The sequence below is a fragment of the Chrysochloris asiatica genome, unplaced genomic scaffold (assembly GCF_000296735.1).
Source record: "Chrysochloris asiatica unplaced genomic scaffold, ChrAsi1.0 scaffold00209, whole genome shotgun sequence".
In the NCBI taxonomy this organism is placed as follows: domain Eukaryota; kingdom Metazoa; phylum Chordata; class Mammalia; order Afrosoricida; family Chrysochloridae; genus Chrysochloris; species Chrysochloris asiatica.
This window is the reverse complement of record NW_006408727.1, coordinates 2,848,074-2,874,231: the sequence shown is the minus strand read 5'-3', so window position 1 is coordinate 2,874,231 and position 26,158 is coordinate 2,848,074. Positions and strand designations below refer to the sequence as shown.

Below are 26,158 nucleotides of genomic sequence, written 5' to 3'. Positions count from 1 at the left end.
TAATATACATATATCTTATAATGTTCATAAGGTAGGCAATGCTATTAGATATTAGAGAAGTTGTTTTTTTTCTCCATTAAATAAGTTTGCCACTCAAAACACATGCTTTTCTTTCGGCTCTCTCTGTTTTTCTCCTTCCTTCCTTCCTTCCTTTTTAAATCTAGAGAAGTGCACATCCATTTTGGAAATTCAATATTCACTTGAGATTCTATTGTTTCAGACATATGAAATTGAATAAAAATTTATCATAAATTTATAGCTATTCAATAGCTTCTTGCACATGAATTGGAGTTCCTAAGTTTTCATCATGAACGAAAATGAATCCATCTGCTTAAATCATAAAATGTTATTTCAAACAATTGAAGACTCCAAATTATTTGTAGCAAAATGAAATAATGTCAAAATTCCAGACTATATTAGGGTTAATCTAATTCTAAAGTCAAAAGAAAAAAATCAGTAAAATTTCTAAATGTCATTAACTTGTGTCCAGTATCTCTTGCTACATAAACTACTAGCCTAATAGCTTTAACATCCACCAAAAGTAAAACACAAACAAGCAAGAGTAAAACACATGAGCTATTGACATATTTCTCTGGTATGTCAGTGAGGAATTGTTTCTTTGAATGGTTTCATTTTGTTTTGTTTTGAGTATGCTATTAAAAATAAAGACGTCTCTGCATTTGTTTACTCTGTTTTGGATATGTTGCTTAAAAGGCGAACCTGAACTAGGGAAAATGTTGTAAATAGTATATTGATATATAAAACATTTCAGGCAGCAAACGAGTGCTTACCTACTGCCCCACCAGGGTTTCATTCCCTGTCTCTAGGTGGAAGTAAAAAGAAGTAGGAGAATTTCTGACTACTTGAATGCCACATGAGATTGGGATCAGTTCAAAAATATTCAGTGAAGAGGCTATGTTCACATAGCTATTTTACTGACAGATCAAAACTGAGATCAAAAGAAAGAAAGAAAAACAAGCCAATAGGAAGTCTGCAGTATACTTCACGATCGAATGTCAAAGAAGCATCAAGGAGAAATGGCTAGAAAAAGAGAAAGAGAAGAATCAGTCAATGAAGTAAAAGGAAAACAAGATTTCTGTTATTCTAGAAGTAGCCACCACTCTAATTTTGCAAGACCAATGATATCTTCATTGCAAATACCTATTTTAAACAACCTAAAAGATGACTATAAAACACATGGACATCACCAGATAGAATACACAGAAACCAAATTGACTACATCTGTGGAAAGAGACAGTGGAAAGGCTCCATATCGTTAGCCAAAACTAGGCTAGGAAAGAGTGTGGAACACACCATCAATTGCTGATATATGCAAGTTCAGCCTGAAGCTTGAAGAAAATTAAAACAAGTGCACAAGAGCCAAAATATGACCTTGAACATATCCCACCTGAATTTAGAGATCATATTGTCAGGAAGGACTAATCGATGGAGAAAGATACCGTGTTGGTAAAATGGAGGCTTGGAGAAAAAGAGAAAGACCCCCCAATGAGATAGACCCCCCCCCCAATGAGATAGATTGGCAGTGGCAGCAGTAATGGGCTCAAATGTAGCAACGATTGTGAGGTTGGCGAAAGACCAGGCAATATTTTGTTCTGTTGTGCATAGGGTTGCTATGAGTCAGTACTGACTTGCCAGCACCTAACAACAACAACAACAAAAGCAAAGAAAGTATTTCAAGAAGGATATAGTATTCAAGCACTGAAAAGTAGCAGTGAGTTGAAAACTGAGGATTGATCATAACATTTGCACTGGAACTTTGATAAGTGTCACTTCTGTAGTGCTCTTGAGGAGAACCCAACTAGAGAAGGTTGATGGAAAATGGGAGTTGGGAAAGTGACTATAGGAAACTGTTTTTAGAAAGTTTACTGTGAACGATGAAATTGTGGAGTTGTGTAAGGGCCATGTCAAGAGAAGTGTTAGATGAATAATATTAAGGCAAGCTGTTTGCTGAAGAGAACGACATTTATGACATAAAACACTTATAGAAATGATAATATCGGTAGTGAAGTCTTAGAAAAGATGAAAGTGACTATGGTTGGATTTGAGAAGGGGCAGGGCATATCTTCCATTATACCTTGAAGGCTATGGAGTCAATTTCAACTCACAGGAACTGTATAGGTAAAAGCAGAACTGCTGTTAGCATTTTCAAGGCTGTAGGCTTTATAGAAGCAGTTTGCCACAGAGCAGCTGGTGGGTTCAAACTGCCAACCCTTCACTTGGCAGTCAAGTGAGCTGCCTGGGCTCCTTAAGGTATGTGGTCATGTTGTTGTTGTTGTTGTTGTTGTTAAGTGCCATTGAGTTGGTTCCGACCCATAGTGACCTTATATAGGGTTTCTGAGGAGTGGCTGGTGAGCTTGAACCGCCAACCTTGCAGTTCAAACGGCTTTGCAGTCTGGCACATTAACCACAGTGCCATACCAGGACTCCATGTGGTCATAGGTCCAGGTAATTTGTTGAAATTGGGAATGAGATAAAGTGAAAGATCTGGGTGTATTAATTTTTTCTTTGAATTATGAGATGAGGTCAGTGGAGGATATGAAATATTTGAGTACAGAGGTGACGTTGGCAAATAGTTGTCTCTGAGTGGAATTGTGACTTAACTGTACAAATACAGTGGAAGTGTTTCATAGTGCTTCATGTTGATTTGAAATTCCGGATCTTACCTCTGATGCAAGCTCTGTTATCAGTTGTATGATTTTCTCCAGCAATGGCCAGCTGTTCAGGTGTATGTTCAGAGTACATGATAGTCAGTTGTATTTAAGAAGAAACAAGTAAATAACTATGTGTTAATTCCACTTTCTTCTCCCCCAGAGGTTTAAAAAGAGTGTGAGACCCAGAAATATAGATAGTTTAGGCCTTCTGGCTAAACCCTAACCCACAAAAACTGAACACATTGCCATTGAGTAGATTCCAACTCAGAGCAACCCCATAGGACAGAGTAGAATGGACCTAAAGGTTCCCAAGTACACGGCCACATCTTTCTTGGAGTGGCTGGTGGTTCAAACTGTCATTGTTTCCTTTAGCAACCAAGTGCTTAACCACTTCACAACTAGGGCTCCTTGGAAACAACCTAGTCCCAGACATTTGCCACTACAGACAGGAGGGATGACTGAGACTATCCCCACAGAGGTTAGGATGACAAGGAACACAAGGTCTTACAAACGTTGCAAAACCACACTTGTTCATGCCTCAACGATTGGATAAGCAACACCCCAGAGGTGATAAGGGATTCCAAATGGAAAATTTTTGTCATAGTGAACATTGATCAGAACCCTCAAATAGATGGACTAGAAAAACAAATTGCCAATGACAGAAGAATCTAGAATAAAGAGATGATTATGAAGAGACAACATGGGCTCTAGAATAAAACCAAACCTCTTGCTTCCTTTTCTGAGTCTATTAAAAGGCTGTTAGGTAGGTCAGGGTCAGATGGATGATTTTGTTCTTGAGCCAATGGGAAGGGGAGCTGTCCAGGAACAGAGTCTATTTTATGTTTGAGTTGGTGGGTGGTGGTGGTGGTTGGGAGAAAATCTGGGCTAAAACGAACATATAACTTTGAAAGTCAGGAACAAATGGATAATATTTAAAACCATGCGACAAAATGAGAGAGCAAAAACAGATAAGAAGACCAAGGATTTTGCCCTGAAACATTAAACTTTCCATTACCCAAAAAAGGAGACGCTGGGAAAAAAGAGAAAGGTAGACTAGCAAAGTAAGAAGAAAACAAGAATTTTGTTGTTGTTGTTGTTATTGTAGAAGAAAACTGAAACTAATACTTTAGGAATGATATAATGATCAAACTGGATGAAGGGGTTTTGTTGTTGTTGTTAGGTGCCATCAAGTTTGTGCTAACCCATAGCGACCCTATGCACAGAAAAAAGAAACACTGCCTGATCCTGAGCCAACCTCACTACTGTTGCCACACTTGAGTCCATCGATGCTGCCAATTGGCCAATCCATCTCATTGGGGGTCTTCCTCTTTTTCTCTGACCCTCCACCTTACCAAACATGATATCCTTCTCCAGTGACTGGTCCCTCCTGACAATATGTTTGAAGTATGAGAGATGAAGTTTGGCCATCTTGGCCTCCAAGGAGTACTCTGACTGCCCTTCTTCCAGAACGGATCTATTGGTTCTTTTGGCAGCCCATGGCACTTTCAATATTCTCCTCCAACACCACAACTCAAAAAACATCAGTTCTTCCTACAGTATTACTTACTTATTCACTGTCCAGCTTTTACATGCATATGAAGTTATTGAAAATACCATGGCTTGGGTCAGGCACACCTTAGCCTTCAAGCTGACATCTCTGCTCTTCAATACTTTAAAAAGGTCTTGTGCAGCAGATTAGCCTAATGCAATACATCGCTTGATCTCTTGACTGTTGCTTCCACGAGTGTTGATAGTTGATCCAAGAAGAATGGAGTCCTTGACAACTTCAATCTTTTCTCCATTGATAAGAATGTTGTTTGTTGGTCCAGTGGTGAGGATTTTTATTTTCTTGACATTGAGATGCAATCCATACCGAAGGCTGTGCTCTTTGATCTTCATCAGTAAATGTTTTAAGTCCTCCTCACTTTAAGCAAGCAAGGTTGTATCATCTGCATATCGCAGGTTGTTCCAATCCTCATGCCACGTTTTTCTTCTGAGTTAAAAAATGGGATTTGCCACTGTAATTGACAACTGATACCAAAAGGTGGTCATGACACTAATCTGAATTCTTGGATAATGTTCTCTCTACTTCTGAAGAGCAAGAATATAAAGTAGAAAATGAGGTATTAGCCGTCACCCAGAGATAGAGGTCTGCCTTTTGGGTGTGGTACAAAATCTAAGGACAAAGAAGTTGAAAGTCCTGTTGAGAGGAGTAATGTGATGAGCCCAGGGACTGAGGCAGGCTGGGGAAGGAAAAGATATAAGGAAGGATATAAGCACTGAACTAAGAGGTGGCAGTGGGACAGTGCAGACAAGCAGGCAAAAGTCTTGGTGGAGGTTAAGAGCTAGTGGGTAAAATTCAAGTCATGGATAATCTGGTAGTGTTAAGAGTTGCAGTTATATAGTGAAATGATAGTTTTCTTGCATGCTTCTAGGAGAGAAATGTTATGTGGTAGCATAGGAAGTTTGTCTTTAAATCTTTCAGAGGTGAATGAAGGCGGGAAAATTAGTTGTTAAATTACCCCTGAAAGACCAAGGCCTTCTTGCTCAGAACTTTTAAAATGGAACTATTATTAGGACATGTAGAACTTGATCTGGTCAGCTTAGTATCTTATATTCTGTTTTTAATCTCCATTTGGAATTTTCAATTATCTCTCCATTGAAAAACAAAACTAACTTGTTCTCTTTCCACCAATATAATTAAAATAGACCAGCTGGAGAAGACCTACAGATGGATCATGCAGGGCTATGCCAAAGAATGGGATCAGGATGTGAAGTAAATCCCACTAATTGCAGCAATAGATGGCTCCAGGAGAGAGTAAGGCTTACAATTAGATGTTTCCCAAAGTTTGCAGTGCCATTAGAGAGATTATAAAATACAAGCAGGGTTATTAACACACATTCAAACAAAGACTTGTTTGAAATTGGGCAATTTCTAACTTCTTATGGATGGACCAGACCCAACTTCACAGTTCTGCTAAATTTAGTGTCCCATGAAATTTCACCAGGCCTTTGATATCATATCCAGTTCCTTAATTATAAACACATAGTTCTTCTCTATTGCAAGACTTTGCCTTAACTTCACAGATCTGTCAGTGAGAGAGGAAACATGGACACCTCGTGCAGAAATAACAACGTGAATCTGGATTAACTAGCACAGAAAGAGGGCTATTCCCTTAAAGACCTGTTAAGTTTGCTTAGGTAATCATCTTTTGATGACTATACCCTTGCTAGTATAATCATCTGCTTATCATGTAGTTATAAATCAGAATCAGAAAACATCTGGAAACATCTGGCCCCTCCTAAGCAATAGCACCACAGTGCATTTCCTGACATATTATGCAGACTCTTCTAGTCATTCTGGGATTTGCACATTAAAAACTCTCAAAGAGGAGGTACTTGTTTTCTTTCTCATATTTTCCCCAAAAGAGCAATCAAATAATTGGCTTTGCACATTACCATTTTAGAATCACTAATCATATTGTGTTCTTTATTATATGCTTAAATGTCTGTCTCCTCACTTGATTAGAAACTCAAGGTAGGAAACATGGTCTCTCTATGTCTTTTATGGAGCCTGGCATAAACTATGTTTTAGAATTCTGTTCTCTAAAAACACCTACTCTTATGTCTGGTATCCTTTAAAAAAATGTAAGAGACAACAATGTAACAGACTAAGACAATGCAGCCATCGGGAAGACAGAGGTAGGGATTGGAGTTATAGTTCAAGATAGTAGGCAAATATATTTGTACAGGGAAATTTACTGCAGCATTGTTATCATAGCGGCAAACTGAAACTAACCCAAATGTTCATCACCTAGGGAATATGTATATTTTTAATTATAGTAAATCTCTACTACAGAATATGATTTAGGTTTGAAAACAAGAAAGTGCTTTGTTTTTTGTTATGTGCCGTTGAGTCGGTTCCGACCCATAGTGACCCTGTACAGGGTTTCCGAGGGTGTAAATCTTCACGGGAGTAGAAAGCCTTATCTTTCTCCCGCGGAGCGGCTGGTAGTTTCGAACCGCTGACCTTAAGGTTTGCAGCCCAAGAAAGTGCTAGGGATGTGTTAATTACAAGAATGGCCACAATGTATGACTAAATGAAAAAACAACAACATACAAACAAAAGATGCTGGAGATCTCATAACAGAATTTTGCTAGACCAAGTCCTAGTGTGGTGGTGTAGGATAAGCCTTGGACTGCTAACCACAAAGTCAGTGGTTCAAAGTCACCAGCCACTCCTCAGAAAGACTATTCAGAGCACCTATTGGAACAAACTCGAAGGCAAGAGAGGTTAACAAATCGATCCATGGTCAAACAGTCAGTAAGTGATAAAGATGAAAAATAATAATAGCCAAATAGGCTGAAAAAAAAAATAGAGAAATGTTATTTTTTCTATAAATTAACCTGGTCAAATGAAAATAATCATTTTAATTAGAATAGGACTCTGAGTTCTTTTTGTCTTAATTTTTGGACATTATTTAATGATTTGTTGTTGTTCTGTGCCGTGGAGTCGGTTCCGACTCATAGAGACCCTGCACGGGGTTTCTGAAGCTGTAAATCTTTATGGGAGCAGAAAGCCTCATCTTTCTCTCATGGAACAGCTGGTAGTTTTGAACTGCTGACCTTGCGGTTCACAGCCCGATTCGTAACCACTACGCTATATAAATAAATTTAAATTATGACAAAATAAATACTGTAGAGTGGATGGTATAAATGGCTTTTAAAACAAGTCCTCAAATCTTTTGAACTCCTCCTGTTGAAAGCGGAGGTTAATGTTTCTTTCCCTTAGATGGGAGTTTGTGACTGTTTTTACCAACTACATAGCAGAAATGATTCTAGTTGACTTTGGAGGCTAGGTCAAAAATAACAGTACACCTTTTCTTGGCTCTTTTTTGGGAAGATCACCTGGAAGATGTCAGCTGCCATGCTATGAGTCCCACATCCACAGAAGATGAGGTCCCCAGTCAACAGGAAGCAGTGGGTTGAGAGGATTCTAGCCCTCAGCCTTGGAATCTTCCAGCACAGACATTGTTGAGTAGAGACAAACTTTGCCAGGTATGTATTGCCCAAATGTCGTGCCTTCAGAATATGTGAGCTTAATAAATGTTTTTTTTTTCTTATGCTGAAGTTACACAGCAATAGGTAGTTGAAACAATAGATAAAAATGTTTGTTGCTTTGGGGCAGGTTTTCTCTTGGTCTCACTCTTGTTTCCCTTAGGCACACTGTACCTTTACTTCTGCTTCCTAAACTGCTCAGCAGTTCCTCCTGTATCCCAACTGCACTGTAATATCAAAGGAAAGCAACTCTGTTTAAATTCTTATATATGTAATGGATCTATGAAGAGTAGAAAAAAAGTGTTAGCTGGCTGGAGTGTCAGCCTTCTGAACATCTTCCTGTTCTCACCCCTCCTTAGGATCTGTACCATAAACAATGTACATCCAGTGTCGGTAATTGAGTAGTACATGGATCAGAAAAGAAGGCACCAAAGACAGAAAAGTGTGGGCAGATAAAGGACTCTGGAAGTAGATCAATGATGGCTTTTGCACTGAAATGGTTTTGCAAAATTATATATACCCTTGGGAATTCCCAAGTGACAAAAGGATGTCATTCAGGTGAAAAAGAAAAGGTGCAGCTTACCCCTCAAAGCAGTGAGCAGCTGTCAGGACCCACTTTTTGGCAATGAGAACACAGCCACAAATGTGTCCACTGGGTTCACTTTGCAGGGAACACTGCCATGGCCACCTTCCAGGGCGACTTGTCCGACCACCCAGGATTCTCTTGTTCATTCGGGCAGCAGGGCGGCGCCCACAATCTACCAAAGAGCAGGTCAAGACACATTTTGTTATTCATGATGTAAGGCAGCTAGATCCTGGGCTCTTTGCTGTCATGTACAAGTGGCCACTGCCCCATAAGCTGTTAGCTACATTGATTTCACATCCCACAGCTACATCTCTGATTCTCTCACCTTGTTTAGCACACAGAAGAGATATCATACTTCTGCTCTGACAAGGCTGCCTAGAGTTGGAAATATAAAATGGCATAATGTTATGTTAACTTTAACCACTTTATTGGTACAAGGCAAAAGATAGAGGTTCCACAATTATTCTTTGAATGATTACACTTAGTGAAGGAATTTCTAAGGTAAAGGTGTGGTCTGATATCACATGAGGTGGTGTTATATGGTGAATGTGTACTTTCTGTTTTTCTTCAGTTAATTAACATCATTATGTAATTTGTGTGGTGAGAAACTATTTTTAGCAAAACTTTCCATCATTGTCTTGGCTAATAGTAACTGCCCATTATGTTGACTCAACCTATGATTCTCAAGGAAGAGGGAAGAAGAAGAAATTAGGCTGTTTCTACAAACCTAAAATGAATAGAGAGCATGTCATATACTTATACTTATGCAGAGTGGGTATGGGTTAAAAAAATGGGAAGCATAAGAGTAGTTAAAATATTATTTCACAAAATTTAAATATCAAAACAAGGAAGTGAATGTTGTTGTTCCATTGATTCTGACTCATAGCGACCCTGTATAGGGTTTCTGAGGCTGTAAATCTTTATGGGAGTGGAAAGCCTCATCTTTCTCTCGTGTAACAGCTGGTAGTTTTGAACTGCTGACCTTAAGGTTCACAGCCCAATTCATAAACACTATGCTCCCAGAGCTCCTAGGAAGTGAATACTTAAGAGTGAAAAAAGAATCTGCCAAGAATTCAAGAATATGAAAAGCAGATAGGAGAAAGAAAAAATAAAATGTTTTCCATGTATATCTAGTTGGCAGAGCCAGAAACAACAGTTAGAACTTATAGTAAGTGTGGGTTCAGGAAAGGAAGAACGTTCTAATAATCAGAATGAATTTTTGAAGATAAGAACATAGACTGTGGCCATGTATTGTCAAGGTAACTGCACAAAAGAATTCAGTTTGTTGTTGTTAGGTGTCATTAAGTTGTCTCGAACTCATAGCAACCCTATGTACTTGTTCAACAGTTTGGAGCAGGCTACATTTTAATCATTAACTTCTCCTCTAATAAACATATATTTACTATTTAAATTAAAGAGGAAAAACATAGAGTCTTTCAAAACTACTGGAATGTACTTAAAATCCTAGATCTCTTAGAGGGAAAAAAATCATTACTAAATATATAATCTTCCTTTCTGACGATTCACTGTGTTTTATTTCCTGCAAAAAGTGCAGGTGGATATTTGTAATTATTTGTCTACTACAACTTGCATAATATAGAAAAAACAACTTTGCTTTTTTACCTTCCCCCACTTTCCTTTCTAATGTCATATCTCCTTTCTCTGTATTTTAAAATCATCAATTTCTTTGTAGCATTTGCCAAAAATCATTTTTGTATCTGAAGTTCTTTTGGTTATCAGTTTAAAACCTCTCTCCCCACTCATAAAAGGCATGCTCCTTGAGACCAGAACCCCTGCCTCCCTTGCTAATTTCTACATCCCCTCAGAGCTTAGAATTGAACTTGGAATAGAGGAGATATTTGATAATGAGTTATTTGCTAATTCACAGCTTTTAGGGTTAGGAGAAGACATCAAAGACTATGTATCCCAACTTCTTTCTTTTATAGAAAACTGTGGTCTAGAGTGTTATGCAAGATGACATTTAATTAGTATGTCAAGTCTACCAACTCCCAATTTAGATTGATTAATTTAATCAGAAATGACTTTTCTGGAATTTCCAGTTTGAGGTAACAAATCTATTGAAAGATGCAAGTCATTGTTTTAGATGAAGCATTTCAGTTGACAAATACTGAAAAGCTTGACTGAAGAGACAATAGAGATTGAACTAATGGGAAAAAATGTCAAAACATTCTGAAGGGAATGCCCCACATTTCATTTTTTTATTTGGAATTCTTAAGAGACAGTTTTCCTAGCACTTAATACAAAGTTTGGAGTCAGAAAAACTTAGTTTGAATTCTCAGACTTTCTATCATTTATGGGTTGTGTACTTTCAATAAATTTATCCTAAAACTCACTTTTCTTGTCTGCAAAAAATGGGATAATTATTCCTATTATCTGTTGTAAGGATTAAATAAATTCATAAATGTTAAACTACATAGCTTGTTAAGTTGTTGTTAAGTGCTGTTGAGTCGATTCCGACCCACAGCAATCCTGTACAGGGTTTCTGAGGCTGTAAATCTTTACGGGAGCAAACCACCTCATCTTTCTCTCGCAGAACCACTGGTAGTTTTGAATTGTCGACCTTGAGGTTCGCAGCCCAATTCATAACCACTACGCTACCAGAGCTCCTTAACTACCTAGCTATATGCCTATAATATAATAACTATTATATTTGTCAACGTTTTCTGCATCCCACCCCGTAACTTTCAACATAGGGAAGGGAAGCAACCCTGGTTAAGATGCTATGTTTTATGAAGAAAGATTTTTCAGTAGTGTGCTCTCAAGGCCACTTGATGGTAATTTCATTCTGTGCCTTCAAATCTTCTCTCAGACTCTCAAGTTTTATAAGTTATTATGACTTTAGCTCAATGCAAGCATGAGATTTTATTTCCAATAGGATATGAAAAAGACTCCCCAAATTAGAAACCAAGTGTTTCCCTTTACCATCCAATGTCTCTGCTTTCATCAGTTAAAAAAGCAATTAGCCAAGAGAAGCACTTCTATGTCTAGAAATAAGAAATAAAACCAAGCAATATTGATCTATAAAGGTCTAGCACCATTTTATGGAACTCTTAAATTATGTAAGAAATTTTAATTATCTTAAGTTAGAAACAGAAGAAACCCCCCTCTCCTCCACACAGCTTTTGTTAGAGATTTCTTACCCTTTTACCAGCAGTTCATGCAAAGTGGTCCCATTAAGGTTCTCCCCGTTGGAGTGTAATGTTAGCCACTGCTGGTCTTGTTCCTGTTGTTGTATCAGTTTTGTCACAGATGACTCTCTGATGTAAGGACAAATAACCGATAAATATTCTAAGTCCAATGATCGTTGAATAGGTATAATATTATTAACACTCATTCTTTTCTAAAAGAAGTATGATACTGTAAATCAATATTTCAAAGGGGTTTCTTTTAGGAGAGATTTGACCTGGATGATCAGCAAGAGGGGAAGTTACCAACTGTATATAGAAACAATAAAGATCTAAACTTTTACAGCTCTTTTAGTCATTCTCTCTATGGACATATATTTGAACTTGGTAAGGTGATAGAATATGCATTCCATAGAAGTTCCAACAGCTAAAAAACAGAGCAGCGTTAGGGCAGAGATCAAAAGTAAAATAAAGTTTATCTAGCTGGACTTCCCCTTCACTATGTTTTCCTGCCTATTCTAATCTTGCACTATAACAAACAATATTAAAAAATAAATAGTAAAGTTAATTAATACTCATTTCATAACTATTTCTACATTATAAAATATTGGATATGGAACTTTTCAACATATTGTAAAATATTTATGCTCTGAAAATATATTTACCACAATAAAGAAAATTAAGGACTCTGGGAAATACAAATGAGTTATACAATAATATTTTTCCCTTTCCCTATATTTTCACTCACTGGTATTCCACCAATAATTTCCTGGGTCTCATTCAATCATGCAAATAAATATGGTTACACTGCTTACAATATTTAAGACCTTTAGCTTTCGAAAGAATTTCAATTTTATACAAAACATTCTATTCTCTATGAAACAGTCAATTCTTTTCTTAGATAATGCATATTTGAATAAAACCTTTTGGGTTATTTCTATAATTTTCACATTTCCACTGGATCACCTTACTTTAGCATGGGCTTTGTTGAACATGGGCATGAATATGGGTCTTTTCCAGGTGATCAGGTATCAGACTTTCAAATTTCTTGATGTAGACCCGTGAGCACATCCTGCATAGCCTCTGCTTATTAAAACATTTCAGCTGGAGCTTTTTTTAATTGCTGGAGCCTTGTTTTTCACCAAGCCTTCAGTGCAGTTTGGACTTCGTCCTTCAAAATCATTGGTTCTGATCCTATGTGACCCATGGCCATCTGCTGCTGTTGTTGTACCATTGACTCAGTTCCAATTTATAGCAACCCTGTATAGGGTTTCCGAGGAGGGGCTAGTGAGTTTGAACCATCAACCTTGTGATTCAAATGCCCTTGTGGTCCAGTGCTTATACTAAAGTGCTTTACCAGGACTCCCCACTGCCATCTAGTCAATTCCAACTCACAGGTACCTTTTTAGGTTTTCCAAGGCTGTAATTCACAGAACAAAAAGCCTCATCTTTCTCTCACGGAGCAGTTGGTAAGTTTGACCTTCAGACTTTGTGATTAGCAGTCCAGTGCTTATCCTACCGAATACTACCTTCTGAAATGCTTAAACATTGACCAATTCTTTTTGACAGTGTGACTCTGTGTATTCTTTTCATCTTCTTTGGAAGTTTCCTTAGTTATTCAGTATTTTGCCCATAGATCCTTCAATGTGGTAATTCAAGGCTTGAGTTTTTTTTAGTCCTTTCAGTTTGAGAACTCCAGATCTTTACACATTTCACTACAATACTTTATCTTCTGAAGCTGTCCTTTGATATCTTCTGCTCAGCTCTGCCACATCATCAGTTTTCCATCTATTTTAGCTACTCCACATTCAAGGCCAGACTCCTGATGCGGCGCTGTAGAATTAGCACTGAACTGTGAATCCCAAATTCGGTAGCTCAAACCCACCAGCTGTTTCTCAGAAACCTTATGTAGAGTTGCTATGAGGTATAACAGACTCGAGAGCACTTAACATCAACAACAACATTCAAGAATAAGTCATACTTACGTTGTTGTTGTTAAGTGTCGTTGAGTCAGTTCCAACTCAAAGACACTGTAAATCTTTGAAGGAGCAGAAAGTCTCATCTTTCACCCTCAGGATACAATGGGCTCGAACCATATGGTTATTCTATAGAGCCACAGTGCTCCTAAGTAATAGTAATGCATAATAACAACAACAAAAATTATCCTCACACAAAGAGAAAAGTGTCTTCTTCCCATCTCAGATACAATAAACAACCAATGTAAATAGTGTGTGAGTGTCTTTGGTGAACATTTCTTCATTTTATTTATACAAAGGGACTACAAAAAGTTTGTAAAAATCCCATTAAATTTTGATTTCATTAAAAACTAACTTCTTGTTGTTGTTAGGTGCCATCGAGTCCGTACTGACTCATAGCAATCCTATGCACAACAGAACAAAACACTGCCTGATCTTGGGTCAGCCTCACAATTGTTGCCACGCTTGAACCCACTGATGCTGCCACTTGGCCAATCCATCTTGCTGGGGTTCTTCCTCTTTTTCTCTGACCCTCCACCTTACCAAACATGATATCCAGAACTTTCCCAATGGGGGCGCCATGGGTACCCACTTTGCCAACATGTGGTCCCCCATCTAGGTCCTGGATTCAGAGCTATTTGAACTGATGCATCAGAATGGAGACTATACCCACATCTACTTCTGCTACCACTGGTTCCTGCTAGATTTCAAGAGAGAGCTGCTATATGAGGACGTGTTTGCCATGTGGGAGGTGATATGGGCTGCCCAGCACATCTCATCGGAGCACTTTGCCCTGTTCATCGCCTTGGCTCTGGTGGAAGCGTACTGCGAGATTATCCGTAACAACATGGGCTTCACAGACATCATTAAGTTCTTCAACAAACGCGCTGAGTGGCATGACGCCCAGGAGATGCTGCAGATTGCCTGGGACCTGGTCCACAAGGTGCAGATGCTCATAGAGAACAAGTGAGGACCGAGGCTGGGAGGCAGAAGCTGTGCAGAGCCTGGGCACTGGGCCCCTGGGTCCTAGGGGGAGAGGGGCAAGGGCAGGGCAGCCAAGACTACCCCACCCCTGCTGTCCCTGCCTGCCCACCTATGTCCCTAACAAATCGATTGTGAGCCTGGGATCGGACTCTGGGCAGTGCTGGCCCAGCAGGACAAGTCAGAAGCCAAGATGCAGATCAGGGCTGGGATGGGAGGCGAGGCCTCAGGGAGCTGCTGCCTTGGGGGATACCTATGTACTCCCCACTGGGACTAGCCACAGCACGGACCATCCCCACTGCCTCCCTGCCGAGTGAGGTTGTTGGACCAAGGAGCTCTATGCTGTCTCTGCCCTGAGAGCCCAGTTCATACCAGCCCCAGGTGGGGTGGCTGGAAAGGCTTCGGGTTCATTCCCAGGCCACTTTCCAGGCCTTCCCTGAGGCCCTGGGGCCCTGGGGCCCTGGGTGGGAGGCAACACTCACTGCCTTTGGCAACCTGAGGTGACCCATGCACTCCACCACCGTATGATGCAACCCATGTGTATTCAGTGTCCCTTAACACTGCCAGTGCTTTATGCATTCGATGCATCCCTGAAAACTGTACTAACAATGCTTTGCCACCTAGGTGATCTGGAAGCTGGTGGGAACATCTGCTCTTTGGAGGCAAACCTGGCTGCTTGCTCTCAGGGACAGACCCCGGAGCTCTTGGGGCAGCCCAACACCCCACCCAGGCTTCTGAATTCGCCCTGGGTCTTCCCTGCTTGTCCCTGGTGAGAAGCAAGGCTGGCACTGTCTCCTGCTCACTTCTCAGACCTCTGTGAGGCCCGTGGACCCTCTCCTTCAGAACACCAGTAGAGGAGCCTTACTTGCTGAGGTGCTAGGAAAAACCTCGCTCCTAACCCCAGGCCTAGCATGCTCCTTGCTCTGTTAGCCCCATTTATGCCCTCCACCTCAACACATGCAGGCTAGGCCTTGTCCTGGGGCCAGGAGACCCCATCTGCCAGGGGCTGGGGCCTGCCCAGCAGTCACTAAAGCCTGGGAGACATCCTCTGTCTGAGAAACATGGAAAAGGGTCCAACAGCTCTGTTGCATCCAGCACAGCCTTCCCAGCGCCCCTTGCCCTGGGTACTGCGTGGCCTGCTGAGGGGCCAGCCAAACCCATTGTCCATCCCTGTCATCCACGAGTCCCTGGCCTCCACCAAGCACAGTTGGCCACTGTGTGCCTGCCTTAGTGACTCAGTGGTTTCATGAGGAGCAGAGTGTTATGGGTTTTTTTTGGCTCAGAAGCTATACTCCTCAGTGTAACAGACCCATAAACACAGCATTCGACAAAAAAAAAAAAGCTTTCGGCTTTCAGCTCGGAGGAGGTGTAGGTACAACTTTCTTCCATCGTCCCGCATCTGGGTTCATCTGACACCAGCCACCTCTGCAATACCTCCCAATTTCGACCCCAACAAGGTCAAAGTCGTGTACCTGAGTTGCATCGGTGGGGAAGTCGGGGCTGCATACACTCTGGCCCCCAAGATTGGCCCCCTGGGTTTGTCTCCAAAAAAGGTTGATGTGACTAGAAGGGGTTAAGGGTTATGGTGAAGCTGACCATTCAAAACAGACAGGCCCAGATTGACGTGGTGCCTTCTGCCTCTGCCCTGATCATCGGAGCTCTCAAGGAACCACCCAGAGACAGAAAGAAGTAGAAAAATATTAAGCACAGTGGAAATATCACTTTAGATGAGATTATCAGCAATGCCCGTCAGATGAGACATTGGTCTTTGGCCAGAGAACTCTCTGGGACTATTAAAGAGATCCTGGGGACTGCCCAGTCAGTGGGCTGCTACGTTGATGGTCACCACCCTCATAACATCATAGGTTACATCAATAGGGGTGCTGTGGAATGCCCATCTACAAAGAAAATATTCAATAAAGGGTCATTTGATAGCCATAAATACATACATACATACATACATACATACACACATACATACATAAAGCAGGCTTTATTATTATTCCTAATTTTGGAGATGAAAATTTTGAGGCAAAGAGAAAATAAGTTACTTGCCCAAGGTCATACAGCTAACAGGTGGCAGAGATGCGATTTAGTCTCTGTGGCCTGATGCTAGTAACTCTTAACAAAATGCTATGTGGTCCTTGTCATTGAATTGTGCCCCCCCCTCAAAAAAAAATATATGTTTGCTTGGCAGTTACATGGGAATGCCGCATGATGTGATTTGCTGTGATAAACCAAAAAGAGAATTAAGGGTGAGATGTAGTTATTTGGAGTCTTTTTAATTTATACCAGCCCTGCATAGAGTTTCTGAGACTTTAAATCTTTTGTAGGAGCAGAAAGCTTCATCTTTCTGTCATGGAGCCATGGAGCAGTTGGTGGGCTCCAACAGCTGAACTTGTGGTTCGCAGTCCAATGCTTATCCTGTGGAACCATCAACACTTCTTGTTAGGTGTCATCAAGGTGGTTACAACTCATAGCGACCTTATGCACAACAGAACAAAACACTGCCCAATCCTACTCCATCCTCACAATTGTCATTATGTTTGAAGCCATAACTGCTGCCACTGTGCCAACTCATCTTGTTGGGGGTAGGGTGTCTTCCTCTTTTTCGCAGGCTCACAACTTTACCAAGCATGATGTCCTTCTCCAGGGACTGGTCCCTCCTTTTAATATGTCCAAAATATGAGAGACAAAGTCTCCCTATCCTGTCTTCTAATGAGCATTCTGGCTGTACTTCTTCCCACACAGATTTGTTGTTCTAGAAGTCCATGATACTTTTAATATTCTTCTCCCACAACATAACTCAAATGCATCAGTTTTTCTACAGTCTTCCTTATTTATTGTCCAACTTTCACATGCATATGAGGCTATTGAAAACATTATGATTTGGGTCAGGTGTACCTTAGCCCTCAAACTGACATTATGCTCTTGAACATTTTAAAGAGGTCTTGTGCAGCAGATTTGCCTAATGCAATATATCGTAGTACAATATATCATTCAATTTCTTTCTTTTTTTTTTTTTAGGTTTGTATTGTGAATTGAGTGATAGTTTACATGGGAGAACATTGGTTTTACACTCATCACTTCACTCCTATGATTACAATCGCCTTTGTGCATCATCATTCAACAGTATTTTTGCTTCTATTACATCTTTTGTTTTTGTTTTTGGTTGGTGGAGGGTGTGTACACAAAAACACTCAGGAATATATAATCATTTAAACAACTAAAGGGCACATTTTGCAAGCCTGCCTCCTGGTCGCTGCACACAGCCTTTCTCTTTTTCCATGAGTCTAGAGTCCTTAGCTGCTTTATCTCTCCGTGTCATCATCTCTGCCTTCATCTCTCGTATAGCTGCTTCTCTGGATAGGGTCCCACATTGTGCTCATGCTCTTTTCCCTTGATGGTCTTAGGGTCTTCTGTTCCTGGACTGTAAGATTAACTACTTGCCTCTTTTTGTCACAAAACTTCTACCTTTACAGTTGTGACAGTTGTAATTAGCCATGATAACAATTCCTCACTATTGAATCATAAAAATTTTATCCCCATCTCTTTTCACGAGACCTATCTAGACAACATGAAAAGCATTCAGTGGGGAGTCTACCATTTTGCATTCCCTTCAGCAATGTAGAAGGGTTCCAGTCTCTCTATATCCGTGACAGCATTTATTGTCTACTGCTTTTTTGAACTTCGCTGTTATTTCTTGCGTGAGATGATGTCTCACTGTAGTTTTATTTGTGTTTCTTTAGTGGCCAGTGATCATGAATATGTATTCATATTCTTGTTGGCTGTCTGAATCTCTTCCTTGGTAAAGTGTCTGTTCATATCCTGTGCCCATTTTTAAATTTGACTATTTGTCTTTTTATTTGTAGAAGTGTTGTAGTTTCCTATATATTTTAGAAATGAGTCCCTTGTCTGATATGTCATTGAAAAAGATTTTTTCCCATTCTGTGGGTTCCCTTTTTACTCTTTTGATGACGTCTTTTGAGCACATAAGTTTCTAATTTTTCGTTATGTCCAAACTATATATTATGTCTTCTTTTGTTTGTGCAATTTTCACAATGTTTGGTGGTCTTCTGTGTCCTGAATTGGAGCCCTTAAATTTGTCCCTATTTTTTCAATAATGACTTTTATAATTCTGGGATTCACATTTAGGTCTTTAATCCATGCTAAATTGGTTTTTTGTATACAGTGTGAGATAAAAGTCTTGTTTCATTCTTTTGCATAGTGATTTCCCCTTCTACCAGCACCATCTGTTGAAGAGATAATCTCCTCTCCATTCAATGTACTTTGACCCTTTGTCAAAGATCAGTTGACTGTATGAGGATTGGTTAATTTCTGGATTCCCTATTTTGTTTGATTTCTTGACTGTTGCTTCCATGAGTGTTGATAATGGATTCAAGGTAAATGAAATATTTGACAATTTTAATCCTTTCTCCATTTATTTATTATTACAGTGGTGGGGATTTTTGTTTATAGTGAGGTGCAACCCATACTGAAGGCTGTGGTCTGATTTCATCAATAAGTATTTTAGTAATTTAGTAATTATTTCAGCAAGCAAGGTTGTATCATCTCAGTTTGTTAATGAGTCTTCCTCCAATCCTAATGCCACGTTCTTCTCCATATAGCCCAGCTTATTTGCTCAGCATACAGATTGAATAAATATGGTGAAAGTATACAACCTGGGCTCACACCTTTCCTAATTTTAAACCCTTCAGTATTTCCTTGTTCTATTTGAATGACCTCCTATTTGTCTGTACTCAAGTTCCTCTTGAGCAAAATTAAGTGTTCCAGAACACCCATTCCCCACAATGTTGTCCATAGCTTGTTATGACAGACACAGTAGAAAACCTTTGCATAGTTACTAAAACATTGGCATTCTCTGTTTTCAACCAAGATCCATCTGACATCATCAATGATATCCTTCATTCCACATCCTTGTCTGAAACTGGTTTGAACCTCTGGAAATTCCTGTCAATTTTACTTGCATGGGATATTAATTATATTGTCTTATGATTTCCACATTCCACTGATCACCTCTCTATGGAATGGATACAAATATGGATCTCTTCCAATCTGTTGGCCAGGTAGCAGACTTACAAATTCCTTGGCATAGATGAGTAAGTGCCTCCAGTGCTGCATCAGTTTGTTGAAATATTTCAATTTGTAGTCCATCAATTCAAAGATCCTAATTCTTTGTCAATGAATTCAATACCATTGACTCTTCTTGATCATATGTTGCTTCTTGAAATTCCTGGTACAGTGTCTGTATGTATCCTTACTTTTTTTTTTTTTAATGATTTCTGCATCATTCAATATTTTGCCAGTTGAATCCTACAATATTTCAAACCGATACTTGAATTTTTTCTTCTGTTCTTTCAGCTTGAGAAATGTTTTTTCCCTTTTGGTTTTCTAACTCCAGGTCTTTGCATATTTGCCCTTTGAAATTGTCTTTCCAGTTATTTTCCCTCCTCATTTATTTCATTTGCTTTAGCTTGTGTACTCTGGAGAGGACGTTTCAGAACTCTTCTGACATCCACTTTGGTCTTTTTATTCTTTCTTGTCATCTTAATGCCTTTTTGCTTTCTTCTTGTATGATATTCTTGATGTTATCTGTCAACTCTGCTGTTCTTTGGTTGTTAGTGTCTAATGTATCAAATCTGTGATTGAGATTATCTCTAAATTCTCATGGGATCTGTTCAAGTGGATATTTTGGCTTCATGAACTTATTTCAATTTTCTTCAACATCAGCCTGAACTGCGTATGGTCTGTTCTACAGTCTGCCCTGGCCTTGTTTTGGCTGATGATATGGAGCTTTTCCACCTTTTCTTCCTATTTGATTTCTGTGTATTCCATCTAATGAGGTCCAAGTGTACAGTCGTCCTTTGCAGTGTTTAAAAAGGGTATTTGCAATGAGTAAGTAATTAGATGCGAAAAATTCTGTCATGCAATCTCCAACTTTGTTTCTATCACAGAAGCCAACATTTCCAATTACTGATCCTTTCTCTTTGTTCCCAACTTTTGCATTCCAGTCATCAATATTTATCAATACATCTTGATTGCATATTTAATCAATTTCAGACTGAAGAAGTTGGTAGAATTATTCAACTTCATAATTGTTGGTTTCTGGGGTTGGTGTATAAATGTGAATAATAGTGGTATTAACTGTTCTTCCTTGTAGGTGTATGGATAATATCATATCACAGATAATATCATATCATAGCATTATACTTCAAGATAGATCACAAAATGTTCTTTCAGTGATGGATGTGATGCCATTTCTCTTTAATTTTTTATTCTGGGATAGTAAGCCATATAATTGTCAGATTAAAAATGATCAATACCAGTCCATTTCTGTTCACTAATTCCTAAGGTATCCCTAATATGTGTTCCATATCATATTTGTCAACTTTTAATTTTCTTAGATTCATACTTCATACATGCCATATTTCTCCTAATGCACCTGTTTCTCCTAATGTTGAGTTTTGCCTCAACATCAAATCAAGGTTTTGAAAGCTTTACTCTATTCACATCACCATGGTCAATTCTACTTTGAGGAGGTTGCTTGTCCCCAGTTGCATTTTGAGTGCCTTCCAACCTTAGGGGCTCATCTTCTGGCATTATATCTGACAATATTCTGGTGTCATTCATAATGTTTCAATATTCAATAATCTGGGGCTATATGACAGTTTTCTAGTGCTACTTATAAGGTTTTCAGTGGCTAAACATTCAGAAGTATTCTGCCTCTCCTTCTTCCTAGTTTGTCTTAGTCTGGAAGCTCAGCTGAAACCTGCCCACCATGAGAAATCCTGATGGTATTTAAAATAATGGTGGCACTACTTCCAGCACCATAACCACAACATATAAGCCACTACAGTACAACAAACTTTCAGACAAATGATGGCCGATGCACTACATCACCATTAATCCCACCATGACCCTGATTCCCAAGGGTGTGACATATACACCTTTTATCTTACAAGAGATTAAAAGAAAGAAATGTGAACAGAGAAAGTGGGACCTGATACCACCAAGAAAGAAGAGTCTGTAATGAAGTGTATCCTTTGGACTTGAGGTCCTTGGAATGTGAAGTTTGTAGTGTCAGAGAACGACTAATGTCAAGACACATGCATATCTCCAAGGAATGCCAAGCCTTAGTTGCTGAAAGGAAACAAGGGTCTTTTTCCACAATTGGTGCTCCAGGTTTGGACTTCTAGCCTCCGAAAATGTGAGAGAATATGTGGACTTGTTAAAGCCATCTAATTGTATTTCTGTTATAGCAAAACTAGCTAAGTAAGACAGTTCTCCATCATTAATAGCACATACTTGTTAGTTTTATAACTTTAATGTTCCATTAAAGAATCCTGGTGGCACAATGGATAAGCACCCAGCTGTTAATAAAAAAAATTGGTGGCTCCCCAGGAGAAAGACCCAGTCATCTGCTATCATAAAGAGCACAGTCAAGAGAGCCCTTTGGGGGTAGCATAGTGGTAATGAGTCAGGCTGCTAACCTCAAGGTCAGCTAGTTGGAAACTACCCAAGGTTCCATGGGAGAAAGATGATGGTTTCTGCTTCTGTAAATATTTACAGTCTTAGAAACCCTATACAGGGTTGCTATGAGTCAGAAGCAACTTCAAGGCACGCCACCACCACTACTGTCACAGTAGAGTTGAAATCAACTAAACAGCACGTACAACAACAAAGCATTCCATCCATTATATTGACTTAAGCAATACACTACTGATGTATATTTATGTCATTTCCAATGCTGGGCTATATATAGCAAAGAGTATCAGTTACCATTCTTGAACATTGACTATTGCATAGATACTCAAGTATGATTCTAGAACAAATTCCTAGACATAAAATCACCAAATAAAAATTTCAAATTTTATTTGAATTCAAAATTAGTTGATTGATATTACTAAATTCATTTTCAAAGAATAATGCCAATTTTCATATTCATCTAGAATGTGTCTGTGTTTATCAAGTTTCAGAATGATACATGGAATATACATTATGCTATTAAAAAGTATCTGGAACTTAATAGCTATTAAAAGCTTGACAATTTGTACTGCTTTTGACTTAAATATTTAGCATCTTCTATATGATAAGGAAGACTGTAGAAGAGTTGATGCTTTTTAGTTATGGTGTTGGAGGAGAATATTGAAAGTGCCTTGGGCTGACAAAAGAACCAATAGGTCGGCTTGGAAGAAGTGCAGCCAGAGTGCTCCTTGGAGGCCAAGATGTTCAAACTTCGTCTCTCATACTTTGGACATATTGTCAGGAGGGACCAGTCATTGGATAAGTATATCATGTTTGGTAAGGTGGAGGGTTAGAGAAAAAGAGGAAGACCCCCAACAAGATGGATTGGTCAAGTGGCAGCATCGATGGACTCAAGCGTGGCAACAGTAGTAAGGTTGGCCCAGGATTGGGCAGTGTTTCGTTCTGCTGTGCAAAGGGTCGCTATGAGTCGGTATCGACTTGATGGCACCTAACAACAACAACAAATATGATATCAGAGTCCTGGTGTGGCACTGTGGGCTAATGTGTCAGACTGCAAAGTCATTTGAACTGCAAGGTCGGTGGTTCAGGCTCACCAGGTGCTCCTTGGAAACCCTAAACAGGGTCCCTATGGGTCGGAATCGACTTGACAATACTTAACAACAACAACAATATGATATTAGGGGAGTGTGGTGGCTCCATATGATAAACACTGGACTGCAAAATACCAGGTCCATGGTTCAGGTCTGCCAGCTGCTCTGTGGGAGAAAGTTGAGACTTTCAGTTCCCATTAAGATTTAAAGCCTAGGAAATCCTTCAGTTGCTATGAGTTTGAATTGACTCAATGGCACTTAGCAATAACAACAACAAAAACAATATAATATCTATGTTTAGTGGTTGAAGCCCTGGCAACATAGTAGATTACAAGTGGTCTGTTAACTGCAAGGTTTGCAGTTCAAATTCACCAACTGCTCATCAAGAAAGATGAGGTGTTCTGCTTCCATAAAGATTTACAGTCTTGGATGTTAGAGCCAGGGCTTGATGGCAGGTTAGGTAGAAAGGTTGTGCAGATCCCCATTAGTAAAAACATGGAAAACCAGGTAAAACAGATTCAGAGGACAGTCACAGAACTCTGAACTTCAGATGAAGGGATTGGTGAATGGATCTAGTGCTTACTAGCAGTAAGATTTGGAACAGAAACAAGAAAGTAGGTGACTTCTGATTTGGGACAGCCAAGGAGTCCTGCTACAACCATTTTGAAAGGGAGGGAGCAGATAGAAGTCAAGAGAACACTCCCATTGCAGAAAGCTGCCAGTGATCTGCAGAGACAGAGGTGCAATTTTTTTTTCTGCTTTTATCCTTTTCTTTTGCTCTCCTACTCATCTACACCGTGGAACCTGTCTGAGTAGACACCTTCAGGAAAGATTCTGCACTTCATGAAGAAGACTCTGCACTGAGTGGCAAGATCTGCATCAGAATATCTACACCGTGTGGATTACTTTGTGAAGAATCAAAGAGGGAGGAGAAAACAGGATGAGCCTGTGCCATGAGTCTCATCCAAAGTGGGTCTGGCCTGAGCTGTTTCTCATTAGGAGAAAGAGTTAAATGGACTTGAGAGGAAGTGAAAAAATATTGTGTTAGATCAGAGGCACAGTGGGAAAATGAAAATTGCTCAGGTAGATTTGAAGGCAAAAGTCCATTGTTGTTGTTGTTAGGTGCCTTCAAGTAAGTACCAACTCACAGCAACACTATGCATAGCAGAACGAAACACTGCCTGATCCTGGGCCAACCTCACTATCATTGCCACACTTGAGTCTATTGATGCTGCCACGTTGCCAATCCATCTCGATGGAGGTCTCCCTCTTTTTCTCTGACCCTCCACCTGACCAAACATGATATCCTTCTCTAAAGATTGGTCCCTCCTGACAATATGTCCGAAGTCTGAGAGATGAATTTTGGCCATCCTGGACTCCAAGGAGCACTTTGGCTGCATTTCATCCAACACAGATCTGTTGGTTCTTTTGGTAGCCCATGGCACTTTCAATATTCTCCTCCAACACCATAACTCAAAAGCATCAATTCTTCTATGGTCTTCCTTATTCACTGTCCAGCTTTCCCATGCATATGAGGTTATTGAAAATACCATGGCTTGGGTCAGGAGTACCTTAGTCCTTAAGCTGACATCTTGGCTCTTCAACACTTAATAAAGGTGATGCTAAATAATTACTTGTATTTTCCCACATTTTTTTTTCTCTCTTTCTTTTTCCTTTTCCTAGTTTCATTGAGTCCTGGTGCTGCAATGTAAGATCAACACTGGACAGCTAACCACAAGGTTGGTGGTTCAAACCCATCAACCTCTCCTTGGAAATCCTTTACAGGGTTGTTTTCAGTCAGAACTGACTCTATGGTACAAAACAACACACTAACAATTTCTCCGCACCCCTGGGTTTTTATGACTTGTGGGAGCTCTTTCTGTTCTCGTTTCACTCAACAAGAGACAGCACCAGCTGTCATACAGCCAAGATTCAATCACACCCTCTAAAATCCCAGCAATTGGGCAAGAGCCAATGCTAGCTGTTATTCACCAGAGCAGCATCTACAACCAGCATCTGCTGAAAACACTCTGAACTGAACTGTAAGAGCAGTGAATAGAGAAGCTCATCTCCTGATCACACCTACTAGTAGGTAATTGGAGAGTGCTTAAGAGTACATTGTTACTGCTGTTAGGTGCCATTGAGTCAGTATCAACTCATAGTGACCCTTTGCACAACAGAATGAAACACTGCCTGGTCCTGGGCCAACCTCACAATCATTGCTACACCTGAGACCATTGTTCCTGCCACTGTGCCAATCCACCTCATTGGGCGTTTTCCTCTTTTTCTTTGATTCTCCACTGTACCAAACATGCTATCATTCTCCAGTGACTGGTCCCTTCTGATAATATGTCTGAAGTATGAGAGATTAAGTCTGGTCATCCTGGCTTCCAAGGATAACTCTAGTTGTACTTCTTCCAACATAGATCTGCTTGTTCTTTTGGGAGTTCATGGTACTTTGTCAACATTCTCCTCAAACACCATAACAAATGCATCAGTTCTACTGTCTTCCTTATTCTCTAACCAACTTTTGCATGCATATGAGGTTATTGAAGATACCATAACTTGCGCGAGGTGTACCTTAATCCTCAAACGGACATCTTTGCTCTTAAACACTTTTAAAGGGTTTTTGTGCAGCAGATTTGCCTAATGCAATATGTCATTTGATTTCTTGAATGCTGCTTCCATGAGTGTTGATGGTCTTTGACAACTTCAACCTTTTCTCCATTGATAAGAATGCCAGTGGTGAGAACTTTAGTTTTCTTTACTTTGAGATGCAACCTGTACTGAAAGCTGTGGTCTTTGATTTTCATTAGTAGATATTTTATGTCCTCTTTGCTTTCAGCAAGCAAGGTTGTATCATCTGCATGTTGCAGGTTGTTTATGAGTCTTCCTCCAATCCTGATGCCACATTTTTCTTCATACAACCCAGCTTCTCGGATTATTTGCTCAGCATACAGATTCAACAATTTCAAGAGGTAGTATATTATCAAGTACCAACGATCTTTAAGGAAAAAGTCCAAGGCTTATTGAAGTCATTGGCAGTGAACAAGACACTGGGAATAGATGGAAGACATGAACATACAATTATCTAATTAATACAAATACAACAACACCACAATGCATAAAAAGCAGCAGAAAA

At 39.7% G+C, this 26,158-nt stretch overlaps 1 protein-coding gene across 1 annotated transcript in view; it reads right to left on the bottom strand.

The window, feature by feature from the left end:
* CORIN (corin, serine peptidase) overlaps positions 1 to 26,158 on the bottom strand; it is a 342,333-nt gene that overhangs the window by 16,833 nt on the left and 299,342 nt on the right. Inside the window, exons 15-17 of the mRNA XM_006872676.1 lie at positions 11,478 to 11,594; positions 8,642 to 8,691; positions 8,314 to 8,488 (exon numbers count right to left, since the gene is read on the bottom strand). Of these exons, the coding sequence (XP_006872738.1) occupies positions 8,314 to 8,488; positions 8,642 to 8,691; positions 11,478 to 11,594 (342 nt within the window). The remainder of the gene's footprint in view (positions 1 to 8,313; positions 8,489 to 8,641; positions 8,692 to 11,477; positions 11,595 to 26,158) is intronic.